This window comes from Clinocottus analis, unplaced genomic scaffold, assembly GCF_023055335.1.
Source record: "Clinocottus analis isolate CAN_PGR_092001 unplaced genomic scaffold, fCliAna1.0.p SCAF_16, whole genome shotgun sequence".
NCBI classification, from domain to species: Eukaryota; Metazoa; Chordata; class Actinopteri; order Perciformes; family Cottidae; genus Clinocottus; species Clinocottus analis.
This window is the reverse complement of record NW_027175887.1, coordinates 12,527,960-12,553,734: the sequence shown is the minus strand read 5'-3', so window position 1 is coordinate 12,553,734 and position 25,775 is coordinate 12,527,960. Positions and strand designations below refer to the sequence as shown.

General features: G+C 41.2%; 1 protein-coding gene across 1 annotated transcript; it reads left to right on the top strand.

Annotated features, from left to right (window-relative positions):
• The first annotated feature begins 5,341 nt into the window (after nucleotides 1-5,341).
• LOC137786748 (protein phosphatase 1 regulatory subunit 29) lies at nucleotides 5,342-17,501 on the top strand. Its single transcript, XM_068578826.1, has 2 exons — nucleotides 5,342-6,025; nucleotides 6,438-17,501. Exons 1-2 carry the CDS (start codon nucleotides 5,684-5,686, stop codon nucleotides 9,003-9,005), a joined length of 2,910 nt encoding a protein of 969 aa, XP_068434927.1. The 5' UTR covers nucleotides 5,342-5,683; the 3' UTR covers nucleotides 9,006-17,501.
• Nucleotides 17,502-25,775: the final 8,274 nt, after the last annotated feature.

Here is a 25,775-nt window from a genome sequence, read left to right as displayed (position 1 = left end):
TATTTAAACTCTAGTAAGAGTGAACAAGCAACGTTTTGTTCAGTGTTGCTGAACAAAGCAGAGCTGCCGCTTTTAGCAGGTTCCTCTTATGGCCACTGAGGAATGATCTGTTCCCCTCACACATCCTCACGGTAAAGCTCTCAGAGGAGCCTCACATGTCTGAGGTTGTGTTTGTCTGATAAGCCCCGTGTGAAGTGGAGAGGAAAGTGTGTTTTGCTCACAGACCCAACTTCTCCGCACCACACTGACTGTCCTCCAGGGAACCGGCCTGGCCATGGAGAAACCATAACAACAGGGCAGACCGATGGGGAGAGAGCGATATGGGGAGGGATGAAAAAGAGAAAAATGGAGGAAATTAAGAGACCGGAACAAATATCAGGGCTATATCAGGGATTGGAGGAGTTGAGAGACAAGAAAAGATAGAGGGAGTGGTAGAGGAGAGAGATCAGTATAAACATTGGAGGAGGAAGATAAAGAACAAAAAGCAGATGAGACAGAACAAGGACTTTTTGAGCATCTTGTCTACTTTGGTTGTTTGTGACAAACAATTTGTTCATCCCCCAGTTTAGGGGTAATCCAAATCCCTTTGTTCCCATCATAGCAGGTTCAACTATGTTTGTGTGTCTTTGTGTTTTCATGTGTTTCTGTTTGTGTACTTCCACCTATTTCTAGCTCACTATAAATATGTGCACGAAGGGCTGAAAAGGGAATACAGGGAAAAAGAGCAAAGTACTGAGCTTCTTGATGATGTTGTGGTTATGGTTGTGTTACACGCCCAAGATCTTCTGGCACGGAATATAGGTCAGTTCATATCTCGATAATGATGTATCACAATGCAGTTTTGCAAGTTTTCTGGTAATTCAATAAATACATAGTGTATAATAAATAAACATGGTAAAGCCAATATTTTTATACTTTGTATGTGTGTATCAAATACTTGTGAAATGAAACGTAGATTCTCAGTGTATCAGTGTGTTTCAGGCATCTTTAGAGCCAACTGAACACAACCGTAGTAAAGAAGTAAAGAATAAATACAGAATGCAGTACTATTTTCAAATAAACTTGTGGAGAGTTCATCGACTTTAGTTTCATTAAATGTTTTCTGGCAAGTATTTCAGTTCGGTGTGTTTTCTGCGGAGCTACTTTGTGCAATACAAATACCTTTGAAGTATTTTTTATCCAGTTTGTCCGCCGAGTCATCAATACGTGATGTTCGGATAAGACTATGCAGGTGTTATACGGCAAGTTGTATTTTTAGCTTTATTTGTACTTATTCATTAAAAAACTATAAAGTATTGCAATATGTATCATATCGTATCTCAATCAGGTCGCGATATGTATCGTATGGTGAGGCGCTTGCCAATACGCAGGTCTAGATGTAACACTCACAAATAAAAGTTCCCATGTCCAAAGACCATAGAGACATTTCTAGAGTTTATTTGAACATAATCTTCGTCATCATGCTATATCATTCAAAAGAAGTGTAAAATTTCCATTGAGATTAATTTACTAGCAGCCTCACACTTTTAAACCAAATGCCACAACACTTTTTCTCCCACAATATTTGTGTTACGAGTGTCTCTGTGAATGAATATTATTATCATAATTTAATGAGTAATGATTTTTTTTTTTTAGGATGTCATTACATAATAACGAGTATTTCTTTAGCGTCACAACAAAGCAGCTCTCAGAATGCACTGAGAAGGCAGAAGGTCTTTGTCCGGTGGACATTTTTCACAGCATCCAGTTGGACTTGTCATATTAGAAAAAGCACCGGTGAAATTGATAACATCAACAATTGCTCAGATGAATTTAATATCTCACTGCACCAGCATGCAAAGTGAAATGCAGCCATCATTCATGTTATTAAATTCACCTGTGGTTTTTAAATGTCTGCCATGAAAAAGGTGTATTGTGTCACCAGCTGCTCTCTGAGTAAATCAGAGGCTCATTACACACCGATTGTGAGCGCAATTGATTAAAAGGAGCACTAAAAAATTGCCCCATACTCTCATACGCATACATCTGCCTCTCTTTGTTTTGGCATGTCACTTCAGTGATTACATAATTCACAGGTGACACAATACCCAATGACAATATTACTTGCAGCCAGCAGCACAAAGGTTTCCAGTAAATACATTAACATTTGGACTGACAGTGGCCCGGGTCCAGGAGTCGCGTTGGTAATGGAGGAGTTATGGATCCTTTTCCATTCCTACACCTGTCGTGGTCGATATTTATTGGATGCTGTTAGAATTCACGGTATCATCATCGTGGCTAATGAAGCAGAAGAGACATGTTGATTTGATGCAAATGACAACAGCATCCTATTCTGTTAGCATTGGGCTTTAATTGCCGCTGTCAATCATAAGTGTATTTCCATGGCAACAGTGAGGATCAATACGAGCTTTTACATCGAGTAACCCAGATTCTGCGTTACATGAGTGGATGGGTGTGATGAAACATGATGTGTGTGTGTGTGTGTGTGTGTGTGTGTGCGTGTGTAGTTTTACACATTATTGGATGGAAAATCGGAAGATGGATTATGCTTAATCTATTGTATGTATACCGATCACTGGTTTCTGCCTTAGATATTGCATTAGGCTAAAGTGCAGTGTTTCCAACAAAAGGTTGGGAAAACCAACTGCGAAATGGTTTATCGACTTCTGCACTTTAGCTCTGCGTGATCCTCTTTAGCAGCATTAATTCTTAGGCGATCACATAGCTATGGAAAAATCTCTCCTCACTCTTTTAATTCTCCAAACGACGTGTACAGATGTATTATACAGTATATGCGATTCAGATCTTCGAAAGCTATCTTACAGACCTTTCTCATGGTTACAGTGACTGTATCCTCTTTTATGGCAAGAAATTCAATAACAAGATGAGGCTTGTGATGAAAGGATCATTTGTTTTATCAGATGTATTTCTGGAAAAGGTTAAAGTAGGACAGTCAGACACCTGCAGCTACCCTGTCACCTGTTCACCTGTTACTTCTGCTGCTGTGACCTACTCAGATTAGATATCAGTATTCACTCCACAAATGCTGGTTGAAAAAAGAATAACTATGACCAGCATTTCTATGTGAATAAAGGTGCTTATCATCATGTCAGACACAACATGTTTTCAAGGAAGATTTGCAGAAAAATACTAAAGCAATTTACTTGCATGCATAATTGAATTCTCAACTTGCATGACACATTAAAGACAAATATGTCTCTTAATTTGAAAGCACAACGTGCAGCAGAAGTCTGCAGCAATGAAGGAAAAGTTTAAACTGTCCTACATTTTCACAGTTACAAATGATTATGAGTCATGCTCGTTCCCTTTGAGACAGGTGTTCTGCATGTCCCATATTCCTAATTATATAATCATATCCCCAAACGAGCACAGATACAGACCTACCGTGCTTCCTGCCTGCCTCGTGTGAACCCTCTGGGTTTCCCTATGTGGAGCAGCAAATGAGATCACGTCTCGTGTCGAGGGGATAAGCCTCAGACAACAGAGCCAGAGCTATCAATTGCAAGGGAGCGTTCCAATACATGCATGTGTGTAGGGCTGGAAAGAGACCAGAACAGGAAGAGTATAATCTATAACATGTGGAGATATGTGACAATGTCGGGGGGTTAAAGATTTACAAACGTGTCCCAACTGAACAAATATTTTTTTTGTGATTTAGGAGGTTAGTCTAATGCTCTGTTAACATTTGCCCCAAACAACTAAAAATAGAACTATTTGAAATGTGCCCAATTGTTTAGCCAAGGCATATCAACCATGATTGGGATGCTTGTTGTGCAATGTCTTGGACCACAACGCTGACTAAGTGGTCCTTTTAGTGAGCGACACATTTGTGTTCAAATCAAATAGCTCACGAAACACAGCTGTGTCACCTGAGGGATTGCATCTTAATGCATCCATAGTGATTAGTGTGAGCATTTGCCATTTTTTTCTGTCTATTTGTAACCATATTGTACACATTTTGATGAAACTTTTTTCTTTATATTCATCTGTTATAGCAATCTGTCAAACACATAGACAAACAAATGTGTTTTATCTCTTTTGTGCTTTTGTTCTGTTTCTGCAGGTAAGGGTTAAGGGCTACACTTAGATTGTTCTTAACAACAGCGTGCCATTTAACACATACTTTAGGTATTGCAATTGTCTGTAGTAATTAGAAGATTAAAAAAGAGGATGGACCTGATTCTCAGCTGGCCCCTTGGGGGAGCGTGCACCGGAATAGACTGGAATGAGCTCAATTCTCTGTCGGAATTAGAAAGTCTGAATTTGGAGCAGGAGGAAGAAATCCTGCCTTTTCCTCAGAGATAGAGAGGTTTTCTTTGTATTTTTTTTCGGGGAATGATGATGGAAATCGAGAGAATGTAAACCAAAGGAAATGAGGCATGAAAGATGGAAGATGAGAGAGTGCTACACATAGATAGACAAAATGTATCATATCATACACACCATACCATTATTGTGCTGGTCAGAATCCATCTTGGTAGCTTCAGCTTGTATGTCTAAGTTAATATTAACTTAGATGCATGCTTTTAAATTAGGCCATGCGTGCATTTCAGTGTGCATGTTTGTGTAATGTGTGTGTAATTGTAAGTATGTTTCACCCAGCTGCTGAGCCGGCAACAGGACAATGTCTGTCATGATGCAACAGGCAGCTAATCCTCTCCTTATGTAAACGTTTGACTGCTATTCAAATGACATGCAGATGGGATACAGAGCTTAGGTTTTGGCAGGACAGTGTCATAACAAGGAATGTCTGTGGAGACAATGTGCTGTCAGCATTTAGGTGATTAATGCTGCACTTCGCTTTAAAAAAAAAAGTTATGCTCCCCTGAGGACTGAGAAAAGATTGGCAGGTGTGTGCATTAGGTATCAGTCAAAGCTTGACGGACGCATATCCTTACTAGGTGAGGGACCGGGGGGGTGGGGTGGATGACTAAGTGCAGATGCAGCAGACTGAAAGGGGAGTTGTTGGAGCAATGTAGCATGCGTAGATTAACATAATGAGAAAGAACACCAGCTGAAGAAAAAGTGTGGAACAAGCCCTGAGGAAAATTTAGATTGATTTTGGGATGCCTGCAGGCCCATGAATAAAGACAATGAAATGGTACAGGCATTTGGTGGAGTCTAAAGTCATTCATTTAGATTCAAAAATAGTTTCTTCATTCTTCAGTACATTTGTGCAAAAAGTGCAGTCAACTGAGACAAATTAAAGACAAGGTAATACAGTGGGAGGATTAAACACTGCAACACAAATATTTTTTAAAAGGAATTTGAGAAAAAATATCTTTACAAAAGACAAATCTTTTCTGTATTCTCCACAGGTTTTTCATTATACCAAGGATCCATCCATTTGAGTGAAGCTGATGCCTAAGAAGAGGCTATGAAGACGAGCTGTGTCACTCCGCATTGCAGCCCAACAAGATTCAACATAACATGGGTCCCCTGCTAATAACCATGATGACCATAAAGCTGTGATTGCCATTGTGAAGCCTTCACCCCTTTTTCAGCACCCAACCCAGACCCTACTCCTCTCTGGAAACCTTTCCAAGCAACGGTTGTTGCATCCCTTTCTCCTGCAAACACAACCTTCTTTCCTGCCTGCACCCACGTTTTTCTTCTTAATAATTATAGCTTCCCCTATTTCTGACTTCGTTTTATTGGCATCATGCAGGGTGCTTCCACCACCTCCACTCTACTTTTTCTTATTCTCCCCTCCCTATTATTCTTCTCCTTCTTTCCCCCAATGGTCAATGGGGACTGCTGGCTTATTGAGGGGGACAAAGGCTATGTGTGGCTGGCTATCTGCAGTCAGAACCAGCCGCCGTACGAGACTATCCCCCAGCACATCAACAACACTGTCCACGACTTGAGATTGAATGAGAACAAGCTGAAAGCTGTGCTCTTCAGCTCCATGTATCGCTTCACCAACCTGACTGACCTCAACCTCACCAAGAATGAAATCAGCTATATTGAGGATGGAGCCTTTGCAGGACAAGCCAACCTACAGGTGAACGAGGAATGAATGACAAAAGCTTTAAGCCACAATAATGTAGTTCCTAAAGCATTAGACCTTAGTTTGAGAGGACTTTCATTGGCTTTAGTACAATTAAGATTTGTTTTATAATTGTTCTTTCAGAAAATTAGAGGCTTAATTCTTTAACATGGCTTGCCTTCAATGGATTACATTTTTGATATTGAGTGGCGCTTTGTTGTCTAGAATGTTTTGCTGAATCCCTTATTAGAGGGAGACGATAATGAATTAAATAGTTTTAGGAATTCTGTTCGAAGAAATGCTGCAGCGAGATTAAATCTCATGTATGAAGTCAAATTTGAATTTTATGATAATGAGTACAAATTATGACTAAACTCAGGCCTGCAATATAAAAATAGCAAAATGCTTTCTTCTGTGTTTTTCTCAGGTTCTTCAGCTGGGCTACAACAAGATGACAAACTTAACTGAGGGTATGATGAGAGGGCTTGGTCGCATGCAATGCCTCTTCCTCCAGCACAATCTCATTGAAGTTATTGCTAGCAATGCATTCTGGGAGTGCCCCAGCCTCAGCAGCATTGACCTGTCATCCAACAAACTTGGCCGTATTGACCCATCCACATTCACTGTTCTCAGCCGGCTGATGGTGTGTGAACTGGCAGCAAACCCATTCCATTGTGGCTGTGATCTGTATAGCTTCCTCACCTGGTTGGAGTCCTTCAACAATGTAACACACACCTATGATCGCCTGCAGTGTGAGACGCCCCGAGAGATGTTTGGCTACCCCTTACTAATCGCTGCTGGCCATGCTGGTCGCAATGCCAAAAACATTTTGTTCCATCACTGCCGAGATGGAGTGATGATTCCAGGAATGACCTCTCTCCCACCAGATCTGGATGGTCCTTCTGGGATCGGACCAGAGATGTTTGGTGGTGTGGGGCCGTACCACCAGCCCACCACTTCTTCCTCATCAACTGAACACAGCTTCATTCCCAGCATCAAGCTCCATCATGTCTCTTTGTCATCAGCCTCTCTTCTTGTGCAAATTCCAAGGCCCTACAGCAAAATGTATATTCTGACACAATACAACCAAACATTTGTGTCGGATGTTATGAATTTGAAGAACACAAAGGAGATGATCACCCTTAACAAGCTTAAGCCACACACAAACTACACCTTCTGTGTAGCATCCATCCGGAACTCCCAACGTTACAACCACACCTGCCTTCAGTTTTCCACCCGGTCTCAAATTCAAGATGAAATGCTCCCCACACCTTCTACTACTACTCACTATATAATGACCATTGTCGGCTGCCTTTTTGGCATGCTCATTGTTTTAGGCATCGTCTACTATTGTCTACGTAAGAAAAGGAGGCATGATGAGAAGAGGAAGTCCATCTGTGTCAAGAAAACTATATTGGAAATGCGCTATGGACCAGAAGTGGCGGCAGCAGTTGCAAATGATCCATTGGCAGTCCACAAGCTTCAGGAGCAGTCCAGGGAGCAGTCCAGAGACCATCACCAGTATCAGCACCACCATGGAGGCAAACTTCCAATGTCTGCATCCTCTAGCTCGGGAATGCTCCACTCAGCCAATACCAGTTCCTCCAGACTTTCTTCTATTCCACAAGAAAAGATGGCCACTGCCTTTTCAGAGGCCATGGCTACAAGTAAAGGAAACTATATGGATATCAGAACTGGAGGGGCAGGGATGGAGAGGGTGGGAGATGGTGGGCATGGAGGGATGGACTTGAGGGACGATGATGTAACTGATGTTGGGGATGATTCCGATGATGACGGACATGGCTCAGCATCAGAAATTTCCACCATTGCCATGGAGGTTGACAAGGTTAACCAGATAATTAACAACTGCATTGATGCACTCAAGCTGGATGCAGCAGCAGTTGCTGCTTCAGGGGCCTCTACTAACCCTACAGCCTGCTCCAATCACACCTCCCCTCCCCCAACCAGCGCATCCTCCCTTACTCGTGGCCTAATCCCACTCTCCCAAGGGCTGACGGAGATGTGCCAAGTCATTGCTCCAAACAAAATCCCCCCTCCACCTCCACTCCCTGCCTTGAATGCCCCTCTCTCTGAGCGCCCAGGGATCAGTGGTGGTGGATTTGTCATCACACCTCCCTATAGGCCCCCTCCACCAGCCACTGCTGTACGTCCCATCCAACGGCAAATGAGTGCAGATGCAGCTGTGGTTATTGTAAATGCTGTCAAGAAACAGTGCAGCACCACGTCTTGTGGCTCAATGGGTCGGGACAGGGAACGTGGAGGAGCAAGGGTGTATAGCCTAGAGGTTTCTGAGCCTCGGAGCCCAGATGGCTGTAATCCACAACAGCAGCAGTACCCAGACCGGGCCAGTCCTGTGGGCTGTGGGGAACCCCTGGAGAGGCTGCCTTTAGTGGGGAGTGGGAGCTGCTGTGGAGGGGGTGGTGGTGGTTGCGACAGTGGTGGTGTTGGTGGCCAACATCAGGAAAACCAGAAGCCCCACCATTACCATCAACAGCAACAGATCCAACAACAGCAGCAGCAGCAGCAGCAGCAGCAGCAGCAGCAACAGCAGCAACAGCAGCAGCAACAGCAGCAGCAGCAGCTGGAGGTTCAGCAGGACTACCACTGCTCGGAGCACCGCCACTCTGTCCCAGCTCTATATTATGAAGGCTCCCACCAAGGCTCCCCAGCCCAGAAAGTTTCCTTCCTGAAGCCCCTGACACGCTCTCGTAGGGATGCAGCATCTTACTCCCAGCTTTCGCCTGCCCGCCACCATTCCAGTTACTCCGGCTACTCCTCCGGCCCAGAGTACTCCTCAGAGAGCTCACTGCGGATCTGGGAGCGATTTCGCCCCTACCGAAAAGGCCAGCGCGATGAGGCCTGTTACGTGACGGCCGGAAATGCCCTTCGAAAAAAGGTGCAGTTCGCTAAAGGCGAGGACCTGCATGACATCCTTGATTACTGGAAGGGAGTGTCAGCACAGCAAAAGCTGTGACTGGGATAGCAGAGCTTTTTGGGAAAAAGAGTTTTGGTGACTTTTTCCTGTTCGGGCTGTCGGCCAGAGAAACGTTTTGAAGAAAAATGTAGGACAACATTTTGCCTTTGGCTTCTTTTTTTGGCATGCTAGGTGTATAGAATATTGTGCTAAAGCAAGGACTGCGAAACTGTGCCTGGGATATGAGAGTCATTACAGTGTTTGATTTGACATGTCATTGTAGCACCATTTCTGGATCATTCTCATTTAGTGTTTGTGTTTTTTATTTCCTGTATAGCACAGTGAACAAATGCCAACTGTGTAATTTAATACTGTTTGAGTGATCATCTTTTGTGGTCAAATATACCTTCTTTATCAGTGCCATGTCATCTGTGGGTAATCAAAGAAAGTAGATACTGATATACTTCATTTGAAGCTTGTGTGATCCAATATGTTGTTTCCTATTAAGTATTGGGTGCTGTATCAAATTGCACTATGCACTTGGATATGTTAAGACTAAATGAAGAGAGACAGAAAGGTGAGATCTATGCTAGAATACAAGTGACAACATGCCGTCTAGAGAACAGAGTTGTCAAATGCAGATCCTAACTCTCTTCCATGACATCATTCATGCAGCTGAGGTATTTACATGTCAATAGCATAAGTCACTCAGAAAGAAAGGAACATTTTAACAAATTAACAATGAGTACAGTAAAGAGAGTTAGAAGGTCCAGCAGCAAAAGGAAATCATAATTAAAGTAAAATTCATGAAGTGTTCAACTCATCTTTTCAACTAACACTTGTGCATGTTCAATGAGCATTAACCCAAGTAAATATCAGAACTGTGAGTGTAATTTGAACGACTACAGGGGGCAAAAATATTGTCCATTAATGAAGGTAATTAGAATTTGTACAATAGGGAAATTTCACTACATTACAGATGAGCTCACACAGTCCCATTACAAAAAGGCATGATCCATAAGTGACAAGAGACCAAGAGAAATTGTAAGAAAGAGGAGGTTTAAAAGAAAAAAGACGAGAAAGGATAGAAGTTACAGGCAGGTTATGGGAAAAAATCTATTTGTATCATTCGATGTGAGCACCACAGTACATTCCAAATCCTTTCTCCAACATGAAAACGGACTGAGGCACAGAGGGAAAGGACACTTCTAATTACTGCCAACATGTCTGTTCTGTTCTGGAAATTGATGCTATTGTTGTCTATTGATAACTTAATTAGCCAACTTGTGACAGGCATGTTTGCTTGCACTTTACGCCTCATGGTTGTGTGTGTGCGTGTGTGTGTGCGTGCGTGCGTGCGTGTGTGTGTGTGCGTGTGTGTGTGTGTGTGTGTGTGTGTGTGTGCGTGTGTGGTACACAGTGGTCAGTGTTAGTGGGTGTTGGCATGCCTTGTCAGATTATATTGTATGTGCCCAATTTGACTTTAATTAATGGCTGTCAAATCTTGCCAATTAGCTGGTTGTTTGAGTCTAAACAATACTAGATTATTAATGGCATGGAAAAATGTACAAATATCATCAATGTCCAATGTATTTGCCCAGACATACATCCCATGACCGTGATACTATACCACTGTAGTGCAGTGCCTCTTGCTAACACAGCCATGATCCAATTTCGATTATTGTATAGCAATATACATCCACTTGGCTTTTTCTATTTGAAATTATCTACTCGTGATTTTTCGAAATAATAGTGTCATTGCCTGGCATTCTTGCAAAAGGCCTCCTGCTTACCCAAAGTGCTGTGCAGCCTTTTAAATTTGTGCATCATCAGCTAACATTCACAATCTGAGACCCTAAAAATGTGAAAATTGAATCAGTGTTCCTTGCTCTACATTTTTGTTCAGGGCGATATTTCAGAGAAAATTAGATGAAGTGACAAGTTTAATTTAGAAACATTGTACCTCTCTTTTGATCCTGACTTCTTTTCTGTGTGTGATGTTCAGTTAGCACACCTCCCACTGCCTTCCCTGCCCCCACAGGTCCAATGGGTTATCGGTTATGGGTGCAGCATGAGACATGAACATGTCCTGTTGCGTTTTATTAAGTGACAAAAAGATAAATTGCCTTGTTGCAGGGAGGTGGGTAGGTGGGGGGGCTTGGGGTTGTGCAACACACATTCAACACCACTTTTCCTCTTTCTCGGAACAGTTGATTTTTTTTAGCATGGACTCGACTCCTCTGAATAAATTGAGGTTGAACAGTTGTGCAAATATGACAGGGTGGTGTTTAATGCCTCAGACATACTTTCCCTTGTGCGTTCAGTCGCAGTTCAATTTAAACTTCAATAATTGAGAGTCCTTGCCATTCTGGCGTTTTACAATTGCAAATTTCCCGATCCACACTTCATTCCAGTTGGTAGCATTAATGCACTATAACGTTGTTTGCCAGGTGTTCAACGACCTGTGGCTGTCTTTGTATTTCTTTAAAGGTCTGTTTGTTTAAATGTGGGTAAGCTCTGGGCACAACCTCTCTTAAAAACAAGCATCATTATTATCTTCTTCTTCTTGGTGAATGAGCAAGAGGTGCCAAGCCACCAACTGGACTGGAGTGTGGAACAAAACAGGAGCATGCACAGTCTGCGCACATGCTATTAAAGTCTTTGTGGTCACAAATGTTTGGCGCCACGCAGATGTCCACAGAGCGTCCGCATGGACCCTCTGTGGACATGGGTGGATGACGCCATTTACTTCACCAAAGCGAACACACGCGGACCCATGCGAAAGTATGAATTGACCTTATTGGTACCTCCATATTGATCCGTGTGTTTCCTCCCCCCCTCATTGTTTTCAGATATTTCTGTCTCCTTTTCCTTATTTGCTAAAGATGTGTGCATACAGTCAAAGTCAAAGGTCAATCATCCTTGGAGTCAATGTTTCCCTGCGAATGGACCACATGAATTCAGCAGCCTCACTGTCGCCACTTAGTAAAAGCGTCACCTCTCCATCTGTATATGACAAAGCACCACGTGATGGACATTCAGTCTTGGAAATATCTCTCGCTTCTGTCATCTGATATAAGACATTTTCCAAAGGAACTTGTTACTGTGATTGACTCAAATCAGAGGAAAATATTTTTCTTTGCTGGTACTTTCTGTACCTAATCCCACAGAAGGAACATGTTTAACTCCCCAGATCCTCAACTGCCATACCAAGTTTACAGAGAGGATAAGCAGTAATATAAAGATTGCTAATCATTTCAGCTGCCATCCAAGTGTATCTATCTTACAAGGCAGAAAATCCTGATTATTACTGTTTTCATGGATGATTTTAATTAATACTAACACACCATTGTATTTTTCAAGAAATATATTTCTGACGTGTAATAATTCAAGTGCTCTTCTGCTCAAATTTCATTCGCATGTTTAAATGAAACTAAGATGATTCAGCATCAGTGGCCATTTAGAGAACATCGTCAATGCTGGTGGGAGAAGGGTCAATCTTTCTGATGATGTATGAACAGTGTTTCCACCACAGCTCAAATGAGTGCTAATATTGAAGGGCCGTTGTGTTTCTCATCATTAGTGATTACTTAAAAGCCTGCTGCTAAAATAACCAAAAGATAGTTGTGTAAGATTGAAATGAGGACTTTAGACAAAATATATGTTTGTTTGTATCTACAATTTAAACTTTTGATTAACAGAGTACACAATAATGTAGTAGCCAGCCGAATTATTAAGATCTTAAGCAGTACCAGGAATATTTATCCGGTAGGCTTCTGTTTTTTGTTCCCACAAAGTCAAAACCGAACTAAAACTAAAAACCTTCTCTTCCTTCTCATGCTGCTCGTATCCTCGTTGAACCCCTGAAGGGTGGCTCACACGCTGATCAATGGTCCTTTTTGTAGCACCCTCCTTGTTGTTTGTCTCTGAGCCACAGGAAAGCCAGACGTGAGAAAGCCATCTAATGTGCTATTAATGTTTAATCCTTTTTTGTGGGAGGCTGGCTTGGGTCGCTTCCCTTATCTGCGCATACCACCAGAAAATCACAGATGCTTTCAGTTTCTAGTTAACATGTTAATCCTTTGATGCTCCCTGATATTTAAAGCTTGGCCCAATTAAACTAAACTCTAGTTTCTTAAATAATGAATCAGAGCCAAAAATTGGGTGTAGGTTTACATCTAATCAGTTTCTAAATTGCTAAAGGAGTTAAATGCTCCTATTATCAAAGAGCAGAGTAAAAGGCTTGTGTCCTCCCTCGACACGGTTCACTCTTTACCCATGTGCTTACCGTCTTTGCTTTTATGAGCATGATCATCACCGTCTCGGGGTGATCCGAGGTAATGTGCTAATCACTAATGCAGAAAAATCAGTACAGTCATGCTTTTGCTTGATCATTTACTGGATCATCTTCTTACAAAGCAGAATAAAAATACACACATATCTTTGCCTGCACATAACACACAAACACACACACACACACACACACACACACACACACACACACACACACACACACACACACACACATACACACTCAAGAGTAGTCGGCAAAACTGGAAAATACAAAAATGAGTCAGAATGAGTCACACTCAACAAAAATGACTCTTTTCCTGAAAGGCAGGTAATGGGCAAGGTCTTCAAAGAGAAGAGAGCAATCTGAGAGCAGTTTTGGCTGAATGCAGGCTGACATAAAAGATGAGGCAGCATGCCTGCACTAAAACATGCAGGAGTCATTGTGCAGCTGCAAATGAACCATCGCAAACAAACACACACGCGCACAAAACAGCAGCATATTGTGGGAACAACAAAATATTCACAAACTTTGGCATTTCTGACAACTGAATGCGGCGCTTTTTTAAAGCCTGAAGGAGGACAGCTTCATTTCCACTTAATTTCAAGGCAGGTGACAGGCAGGTATTACTGTGACTCTGACAGTGCGTTGGAAATCCTTTCATTTGGTGTCTTTGGACCTTTTGTCCAATCGTCTATTAAGTCCATTAGCTTACTGTGTGGGAGATTAGCCTGTGTGGTTAATGTGCCAAATTTGGAAAAATGGGAAACTGTATTGCGTGTCCCCTCATGAAACACATCAAAATTAAACGCATGCCATTTCTTTTTTTGTGGAATGTTGCTGTAATGTGAAATTGTATCGATCTAAAGAATGAAAAAGAAGTCAGTTGAGACGAATTAAGTATTTCTTGGCGTGACGGATTTCTTGGTCACTCTTTAATGAGGCAGCTCTGACGGGCTGAGCTGCCTACGCTGCTTCTTCATCTGCCAAGCAGCACTCTAAATAAGGGTTTATGTTGAAAGCATTCCCGGACTTCATCAGAACGTAGCGGACTACATATGTTCAGCTCATCTCTAATTTAGCAACCGTGCTGTTAAAATACCTGTCAGTTATTTTAAAGCTTGAAAAAAACACATGCATGCGATGTGTTTTTTATTTCTTTGTTTGCGTTCTTAGCGAAAGGCTTTCTGAGCAGAAGAGCATTTGAAAATCCTGAAAGTATCGGAAGCCCAGTAAAAGGTTTGCCACCTGATTGGACCCTTTTTTCAACACTTTTACACACAAACATGTTTATTTACACGTATGCATTAACTCTGCAAGGTTTCGTTTCCAAAGACGGAGAAAGGACTTAAAGAATCTGTGAAATATCTGTGAATTTTGTACACTAGATCAAATATTTAAAAAAATACTAATGTTTAAAAAAAAAAAAAATGCTTCTATGGATGTTTTATACTCAGCCTGATCTCTTGATATGTCTGTGTGTTTCTCTATTTTCAGTTGGCTGTTTGTCTTTGTTGATTTATATTTTTGGTTTATATTTGTTGGTGGGTGGGGTGGGTTGGTTATCCAGAACCAAGGGATCGACTTTTAGTACTTGCAATGATATATGTCATAAAGGTTTAAAAACAGAGAAAGCTTAACATAGTGTACTACATAAAAGAAAAGTTGTTATATTTGCATGACTCCCTGTATTTTTTTGAGAGACAAAAATATATTGTTGTGTACAATGAGTGGACGTACAATGAAAACAAAAACTGTAGGGGCTGAAATACAGTTGTGTCAAGTACCTTTGATTTGAACATTTAGATTTTAGCCGTTTTTTTATTCTCTGTGACGTTTTCTATTTACATTCTTACCTATTGGTTTTCATTTGGGTGATTGTACTATATTCTGACACTGCAGTTACCATTACTACTCTTTTAGCCCACAGGCTGTTGGAGTGTGCGGCACAAAGACAGAGTAAAAATGTCTGAGCTGGTGGGTGTTTACATCCATCTGTTATGAGAAACTGCACTCTGTTCTTCGCTGTTGCAAAGATTACTCTCCATAGCAGACATGCAAAGTTATCTTCTTTGGCTGGAGGCGCGGCCCTGTCACAGTTGGTGGTTGTATCTTCTCTAAACTCAGCCGTCTCCTCTGTGGGAGAAAGAACAAACAAGTTTTGACATAATGTATGACAATATGTTCAAAGAAGAGTGAGTGTCGCAAGTGCACACACACTGCAGATTGTCTAATGGTTTTAACCTAATCCCAATCCATCAGTTAGAAGTCACTGGCAAATCGATGCAGCTTCAGCAGCTTCTCCCTCGGCCTCAGCCCACTCGCTGTTCGCTAATGCAGTGATTCTCATTCCTAGTCCTGTGCTCTCACAGCCTGCTGATTTCCTATCCAACTTGTTAATTGAATTCATCTTACATCCAGCCGCTTGTAAATCAGTCTTTTATCATTTTTATTATGCATTACATTATACACTCGTTCTTCCGCTGAATAGCTTTTTGTGTGCACAGAAAAGACTGCATCTCAACTAGATTAAGAAAAATACTAGACAGCGGCGCCGCTGTAGGAACCAAAACTATACGTCACGTCCAAAAGGGAAGTCCTTATGAACATGACTATAATCAAAAGAAGAGCATATACATTCCACGGCACTTAAAAGCATCCGATATGCATCTATTTTGAGAGAGAGAGAGAGAGAAACAAATTAACTATAATTGGTTCCAGTGTAGAAGGCAGAGTCTTGAGTACATTTTCGTTTCATTTGGCACCCATCCAATGATACGTTGATAGCACCAACTGCAGCTCTGCTGATACAAGAGTTATTGCATTATTGTCCATGCAATGACAGCAAGCCATAAATCATAGCCATGTTTACATTGTACAGAGATGATGCAGCTGAGATGTGTAGTTTAGTCCAATGGTGCAGCCTAAAGATACCTCCCCGCGTCAATTACATAAAGGAAAATGAATTGCTTTAACCTCTGGGCTAAGTCTTCTCCTCAGTTTGTCAACAGGGAAAAGCTATACCACATTATTAGCAGGTTTTGTAGAGTTACGTTTTAATTGGGTTAAATTGCACATCAATCTGATCCGCAGTTGTATTGGTGCTGGAGGCTAATCTGTAACCCTTCAATTTCTCTCCAGAGTGGTGAAACTTGCAGAAAGGTGCAGCGAGAGCAGATACCGTTCAGTGTCAGGAGCCCATCATTCTCATCAACGTTAATGTTTCTGTGCACACAGAGAGCAGAGGCGGGGCATCCATTGCTATTCCGAACACACAGTCCAGTGCTGTGGTACTCCACAAGTCAGAATGATTGGCCTTGTCAGTGCCAGAGATTGAAAACTCAGTGGCGTCCAAAAATGTCTGTCAGTTCACAGAGAGGAGGCACTAAAGAGGGGCCGTCCTCGACTCTTTGAGGAAATGAAATGTCGGTGGATTGATCGGTTCAAAAGCTAATAGTGTCTTGGCCTTGCAGCAGCAAAAGTATCCAACGAGTACACAGGATGTAGAAAGAGAGACTTTTTAATAGACACGAAGCAGAACTAAATCAAACTCATATTATGCTCAGTCAGTAATTAATGAATTGACTTCTACTGAGCTCTAATTCGTTTAAGTTTAGGGATGCAACGTCAAGCATGTCACTGCTTAATCTGACGGACCACAAGGCTCCAATATTCAATGTGTTTCAGCGGTTGAACCATTGCATTCCTTTTGCTGTCGTCACATATTTTACATTCATTTTAGTGGCATTTTCTCTTCCCTTTGCAAAAGCATGTTTTTATTCATTTTTTCCAGCACTCACAAGGAACTGAGAGGAGAGGCATTTCACTGTCTTACAGCTTGTATCAGCTGAAAAGAGGTTTAAATGCTATAAATAGCCACTTAAAAAAGCTACAACGCAACCATCTAATACAGTGGAATCACTGAAATGATGAAGTAGAACCAACATCTTAGTGAACCCTACAAGGCCAAGATCAATATAGTGTGATTTTAGTTCCTATTCTGCCGTACATGTCCCATCTGTGTCAATACAGGGCTCTTGCCAAGTTGACAGTGTCATGGGGTCAAAGGTCCCATGGTCATATTCTATTCAAATCTAATGTGACTCTGCCCTCTGGTTCCAACTCTGTTCACTGATGTTTAGTGACCAAAAGGGAAAGACCAAACAAAGGTTTGGATAATGGGAACAATTCTTGGCTTTTTTTTCTTTCTTTAACTATCTGTTGCTGATATTGACATTTTTTTTTTTCCCTTTGCGATTTCTGTACAAAAGATCTATTTCTATATTTGCAATAAATTTGTAATTAAAAATGAAAAGCGTGTACATGGTGTCTTTGATTCACTGGGTTATTTTTTTTTTTTTAAATAAATGATGAAGTCGTCACTTAGGATTCCCTAATTTGTAAAGATATGCGTTGACATGTAGCATCGCATTCCCACTGGACATGTGTGTATGCCTGCTAGTGTGTTGTGTATGACTACATACTCTATATATATACTTTATGAACGCAATTCAAATATTCATGCACTGAGGTCTCCGAAGCACCTGGACTGTCTGTTGTGAGAGATTGTTGGGTTTCCCATACCAACACACAGCCCACTGGCCACTTCTTCTCTCTATTAAAGCCTCTCAGTGTTGTGAGGGCCCTGGTACAGAGGCACAGATGGGTACTCGAAGGAGGGGGGCGGGGGGGTAGCTCGACTTGATGACTCATGAAAATGACAAACACGTCCACCTCAGCCGCGGTTCTGTAGAGACTCAGTATGTTTAAGTCTAGTGTGAGCGAACGCTTTGCTGAACATTCAAATTTAATGAGTCAGATGACAGAGAACAACCAGGGAGGTTTCTGAACCTGAAGGCAGAGAGGGCTCTGCTGGTGTTGCATTCAAAGTGCTGGTTGGACCCATTCCGAGTACAGAAGAATCATTGGGATTTACTCACCATCTCACGCAACGTGGTTGGGAAAGGCTGGTGGAAAACACAAAAGATAGCATTCTAAATCAGGCAGATAGTTAAACTATATGATGTTTATCTTTAAGGACTGTACAAAGATGTGTTGGATTAAAATTTCAATTGAAAATGTTTAACTATACATCTATAGGTCTCATATTTTGCCAATCTTAATTAGCATGAATGTAAAAGGCAATGCAGACGGTGAATCGACCCTTCTAAAAGTTTAGATTAAATGAAAAATGCCCTTTTAACCCTTTTAGTTCACGGAGTATAGCAACCAATTCCAGCCAATAACATCATGGCATCCATGTAATCAATCAAACTTTTAGTGGAATAGAGCTGAAGAGCTAAGATCCTTCGTTAGCTCGACCGGCCAGCCGAGCTTTGAAATACGTCACGATACAGAAGCCAGAAACCCTCAATATGCTGTTTCTTCTTGACTTGAACCCTTTGCTAGGACTTCTTTCTTTCTGGTGCACAGACACACTGCATTACATGTTTCGAGATGCAGAAATCCGCTGCACAAATTACCAAACGTTTCGTGGGAGATTATGTAATCTGTGCTCTGGTGCTCCCATCTTCTGTTATGTGACCCTGTATGAATGTGTGCATGATTTAGTGATGACCCGTTGCACTGACAACAGTAATCAATGACATTCTGTAAGTGTCCATTTGAGCACAGTCAACACCTCCTTGAGAGGACAAGGTCAGTGACAGTCATATTTATTGCATCTTTGTGTGCCTCAACAAGGACTGTCTGAGCCAGAAGGAGGCTGTCTGTCCAATTTTGTAACCTGACGAAGGTGAAATTATTAAAAATGAATGTACCATCATGACAGCTGGGTTTCCATCCATTTTATTTGAATTATTTAGTGTCCAACTAAAAAAAAAAGATAAAAGTGCTTCTGAAAATAAACTAAAAAAGTATTTGAGGCTGTGTTTTTGATGATACAAGAGGAAATACATTTATGATTTAAGTTGGGCATGATTAGTCCAAAAAAATTAAACTCACTGTCAAATATCCCTGGATATCTGTCTCTCTCTATTTTTGACTGCATGACATCATTCAGCATCTTTTCCTTCTGTATCTTATTCATCTCTCTCACTGTGGTTTTGCTGTGTCCATCTCAAATTAAACAAGTTCCCTCTCTGTGTCTTTCAGCCTTTGCACTTTCTCATCGTCTATTTTCATTTTTTCATTAGCTCTCCCTCCCCCAACATCCTCATCTTTTATTGTTACCTCAGCCTCCCTGCTGAGAGTTCTGTAAGCCAAACTCAGCAGCTATAGAAATATTCCACATTTCTAAATATCCATAACTCCCAACCCTCCATGTTAAGCTCTTTATCGCCTGAGGATTAAGGGGCTGCATTAACCCTTGACTATCCATTCTGCGTTTTACACTAACAGTTAATCCTGCCGGCTATTTGTGTGCCCTTTCATGCCCATATCTCTTATTGTGTTACTGCATTGTGTGTATGCGTGTGTTAGTCTGTGTGCATATACAAAGAGACAGACACAAAGGATGCAAAAGACATGAAAAAGCAGATTATCAAAGTACCATTCAACAAAAAAAGAGAACAGAGTTGACCTCCAAAAGTCTGTGGGAAATCCACAACTTTTATTGACCAGAGAATCTGAGACTCACTATAATCCCCCTCTGACGTCACACACACGCGCACACACACACACACACACACACACACACACACACACACACACACACACTGCTGGGAAAAATGACTATAAGACCCCTTGATGCAGGAACTCAATGACCATAAGAATATGAGCATCAGAATGTGATGAATCAAAAGCGATCAAAGTTAAGAGGATGAACAGAAATGTGGATGTGTGTGTGTGTGTGTGTGTGTGTGTGTGTGTGTGTATGTGTGTCAGTACATGCACGAGTGTGTGACAGTATGTGTCAGAATGTAATTATAGTATCTTGAGTCCTGTGACATTCATCTTTGTTTGAGACAGTGAGTTATTAGTCTGTTTTAATTGGGGCTATTTAAACCCACAAGCTTTAATCAGTATGAATGTTATGGGGTTGAATGTCAATTAAGTTCAACTTAATAAAGTTAACGCTTATTTCTTTATTTCTTATTGGGAATAAGTGATGGAACTCAGCTGTGCTTCTTTGCAGCCGGATACCGTCTCACGCTGAACAAACAAATGTAGAATGTTTGTTCTTTGTCTTTATCTTTGTTCACTTCGTGCACCACACTGCAGCGGTAGCGTCATTACATATTTTAATATTCAAATGCTGCACCGTGATCGTACAGTCACCCTATTAATCTGCATGCTCTTCAGCACAACACACCACTGTTGCACACAGCATCCAAAGCGCCCGTGCGCCATCAAAGCTGCCGGTACATTTTTATTTTTAGCAAAAGTTCAAGATGTTTCTCCGAAGAATCATTATATTTTGCATTGGCATACCAAGGTAAGTATCATTACAAGAAGTTTTCATTTTTGCTGCTAAAATGAAGCACTAGTTGCTTCACTTTGAAAGAATAGCAGGCCTATATGAAAACACAATGTATTGTACTAAACCCACAAGTTACTTGATGGACAGGCATTGCCTCAGTGTAAAGAAGTCAATTTCAGTGTTTTGTGAACTCAACACCAACACAAGTTATCCAACTGTCAGTGTATTTGCATATGTATGCATAATATATGGATTATGCTTCACAGAGGTGATTTTTTTTAATGTAAAGGGTCGCTTCTCCCCGGTGGTGTCTATGGCACGGCATTTAAAAAAAAAGTAATTTAGAGAATTTCACAGTAGTATCTCTTCAGAAATATGGAGATTGTTACTTTGGACTCTCCAGAGAACACAAGGTCTTCAGTTCTTCCTACTGAATAAATAGTCGTTATGAAAACTGGTGTATGTGAAGCACCCACACACCCAACCTCGTGGTGCGAGGGCACCCCCTCCTCACAACATTTATATTCAATCACAAATAAGTTTATTCACTACTAAATTCCTCAAAATGCTCTGAGACTTTCACTTCAACCAAAACAGTTTTTAATGTTGATGAAAATACTGGAAGCCTTCACCAAAACGATGAAAAACTTGGAACAATCGTTAAATATAAATCTTTGTGTCTGTTAGCACTCCTGTGAAGTTTGCCAATACACACAGAAACAAAAGAGCTCAAGCTGTTTGTTGTCACCGTCCCCAAAATAACAGAAGTGACAGGGAGCCGCATGTGTCCTGTGGATTTAAAAAAAGACTAAATTGAAAACTATCTGCTCTGGAACTAAAAAGCTGCAGGGAGTCGAGTCTAAAAGTTCAATTTTGTTTCTTCAAGGAGGAAATATGAGGTGGTTTGAATTAAAAACAGAGCTTTTTATGATTCTCACACGCAGCAAAATCATTACATTTTGAAAGGAACAATCATTTAATGTAATGGCTTCCATGTAACAATAGCACAATCAATACGGTGTGCAGAATAGTAATCGTGCTCATAAGCCATAAAACACTGCATGGGTCCAGAAGAAGAGACACTTAATGTTTTATGTGGGTTAAATAAGTATAAATCATATACATCTTTGTATGAATGATGTTTGGAGGTATATTATAATGGAAGAGACAACATAGGGAGAGGACGGCATGCTCTCTCAGCTCAAAGAAACTGTGAATACCAACCTATGTAAACAAGGCAGGAGGTGTATGCACAAAAAGTAAGCAAAAAAAAAGCCAAAAGTCACACAAAAAAAGAGTTATTAATAATTCATGATATCCATTGCTCTTTCCCTGCCGAGCTTCTCTCTATTTTGAGTCTCAAATGGTTCCGTACAAAAGTTGAGAAGATGGAGATTTGAAGAAGAAATGTGTAAGTAAACTTGCAACTTTGCAACATTTCATTTTGTTTTCAGTGCTCCCTTCAAAGACCATTTCACCACAGAGGGGTAATAGCTATTAATTTTGGTTTATTTACTTATTTTCTTCAAAGAATCTCACATTTAAATGGGTTGCGTAATTCACAAGAAAGACGTCTCTCAAAGGAACAGGCCTACCGCTTTGTTTTTCTGCTGCTTTAATGTTTAATGGTGACAGTTTCCAGAGCATGGCCACCAACCGGATAACAGAATTGTGCACAGAGAATTACTCGTCAATGCAATTCAAAATGATGCAAGCAACCTGTGAACTGAGTACATTTTTGGGGTAGGTTGTGTGGAAAATGTTCACTGCCTTGAACTACCTCTTCGAGAGAGAGCAGCGAAGGCTCTGTGGTGACAGCTGGGAGAAGAACATGAGCAGGGTCCTTGCTCCCAGGCTTACTGGCTATGTCAGCAACCTTGACTGATGAGAGGCGCCCTCACACAACTGTCTGAACTCTCATTGAAGATTCAGAGTGCTATCACCTTTTCTCCTGCTCCCACATCCATCATGAGGAAATGTCAGAGGTATATATGCAAATAGAAGGAGAGCAAGTTTCACCCACGCTACCAAATAAATGATGTAGTACAGCAAATTGCAGTACGGCAATACTAATAAATCTAAAAAAAAGTCGCTGGTCTCACCATAGTCTCTGTTTAAATAGAGTGATGAGAGAGGGAGAAGACACAAACATCACACTTGGGTCATTGCAATCAGCCGTTGCAGCATTCAATTGTGTTAATATTTGTAAAAGAGGATAAATGGATATCATGGTTAACATTTTTTAAATAATGGGATTGGAGCTGTTCCCAGATTTCCCCCACTTACACCTGCCTAAAGAGCTTCACAAACACTTTTACCTGGCTGGTCACTGGCTCATAACGTCACTTCACTCTTCTGCTTCGCTGTCACTTTCCATGAAAGGAAAACGCCCACATCCCGGACAATAAATTGGCAAATCTCGGTACGCTTTAAATACCTTGCGGAACATCAATAATGTGTTTAATCGGCGAGCGCAAGAGTCTTCTCGACAACGTGCAGAAGAAGGGGAAAATCGTTTAGAGGCGGGCGAGTGGAGAGTGAACAAGAGGCATTAACGGCACAATGTACTTCATCTTACTCAACTCTGCTTAAGGTGGAATAAGATGCTGGAAAATGATAAGTAACCATTGCACTATTATTTTCTCTGAAGTAGAAGTACATTGTATGTAGTATTCAGCATTGTACTTTTTAAATGCTCTGGAAGCCTTTTGGGTAAGATGACTTGAAACAGCAGCTGAATGTGGGGCCCTTTTATGTTGGGGCCCCAGGCAGTTGCTTACCTTGCCTAATGGTGTTTTTTCCCAGTGGACCAGAGAGTATTTCACTGGTGTTTCTGACAATGAGTAGCTGTGACTTGGAGGTGTGACTCATACATGTTATGTCAGGTGTATTTCAGAGGAAGAGGAAGTGACAAGTGTGAGGTTGCTTATATAATGGATTAAATGTGTTGCTTTTTTTTAAAAAATACATTAATTCACATTTTCTATCTATATATTAAATGCGTCCAAAATAGACAATGTGCATTTTTCTAGCAGTGCATGAAGCCTAAACGCATCGTCTGGTGTCGCACGATCAGCATCAGCAGTCACATCGCTTCAATATAATTTGAGAACAGGCTCTGTAATTGTACTATTTTACACCAATAAAGAGGTCATAATTTTAAATTGTAGCATTTTTACCTGTTAGAGCTGGGTTAAGACATGGCTTAGCAGTGCCTTCACCTTAAATGCTGCAGGTCACACAGCTACACATAGTTCAAACTGCACTACTCCTCCTTTGCTGTATGAGGGTAGATTAAAAGGAGGCCTATCTAGCGCTGACGCTCTTTCTGTCGAGCAAACAAATGCAGCACTGGCAGCGACTGCTGGTAAGGATTTAAAAGCCTTCCATGGCACCATGTAATTACTCTGAATATTACGTGTCATCCTAACTCCGGCATTAAAAGCACGTCAGGAATTACCCTGTGCAGTTATAAAACTATTAAGGCTCATTTGAATGTCTCTTTATCCCACCGTGCCACCCTCTTTTACTTTTTTAAACCTCCCCTATCTCGTAATCCTTTCTTATCTCTCTTTAGGTCATCACTCATTGCATGGTTTTCTTTTGTACATTTGGCTGTTGAGCAAAGTTCATCTTCTGGGGAAACCAAGCCATCAGTTGTTACGGTGTGAAATATCTCGACATCTACCAGCTGGATTTACACAACATTTTGTGCAGACATTCACGGTTCCAAAGAAATCCTTTTTTTTCTATTCATCTCGCTCTATCATCAGGTCAAAGTGTTATTTATCATTGTGTATCCACAAGTGTCAGGTTTTTTTGTGTGGATGTAATAGCAAAGTATAGGAAAATGTTGACGTGTTCCCACTCTGAGAAAAGTATTCACTTGTATTTACTATAACTGCAATAGTAGGAGACACGACTGTGAATGGAATAGACTCACAAATGCTGCTCGAGGTCAACAGCTTCTTCACATTGCAATAACATTAGCATCATCACTGTGAGAATGCTGATTTAGCTCAAGGCAGTGCAGCGCCTACAACCTCGCAGAGTCGCTCGTCTGGCCGTTTAAAGACTCTTCAGCCTCGGTCATGCTTTCTGGTCAGAGGTGAGCTGACGTGGATTCGTGAGGAGGAAACGTTTGGGTCTTTTGCTCTTTTTGTCTGCTTCTCCTTGCCGCAAACCAATATTCTTTCAAACTGAAGAGGGCAACATATCGGGGAAGTCACGTCTATTGCATGGTTCCAGCATGTTTTCCTCCCATCTGCATCAGTGGAAGCCGCCGTACAGGACACGCTGCCAATCGGAGTGTCTGATAATGGGATGTCACTTTGGCTGTGCGGACCCTCGCGGATTTGTCGAGCATAAATGGGTCATTATTCATGTTTCAATCTCGGCAGTGTCAACCCTGCCTGGCTGGGTCCTTGCTCTGCCCCTCTCTCTTTCATATGTGACCTAACATTATACCATTTCTCTGTTTTTAAACGGGTGTGGAAACTCCCTGAGGGAATCGGAGCCCAGTGAACCAATACGTAATGTACTCTAACTTAACATTATATCTTCCTGTTTTTCAATGCAAACAATTACATGTGCATTACACACACCTCCAAGTAAATAACCATCAACATGGTTTTTTTTCCCTCTAATCTGTGAATATCTAGCACATGATAAACGCTCCAGGTGGGTGTTGTTTTTCTATAATAATAATAGCTGTAAGGTCGAACATACAAGAAGAAATTATACAAATAAAAACTGTACAATAACAGATAACAGCGAGACTAAATGGCCAATGCCTAGGCAACAATCCTTGCTCCACACAGCTGTGCCATTGCATTCATACTAATTGCAAAAAGCAAGAATAGCAACTTTAATAATATGGCTTTACACCATCTTAAAGATAATTGTCCTGTAGTTGTATTGTAATTAGCCCTGGTAATCACACAATAGTCCTGCTGCTGCTGGCAACAGTGCAACAAAGGTATTAGCTGTGCAGAGGCAGTGGTGCTTGAATATAAATATGTCGTAAATTGGAGCTGAGGTGCCACACAACATCACACAAATGAACGCCACTCACTCACATTGCTCCTCCAACCAATCAGGCTCATTAAAAACCTGTTGGAAGGCTCCTCTGCATTTTTTATGTAGAGTGAGCATTCAG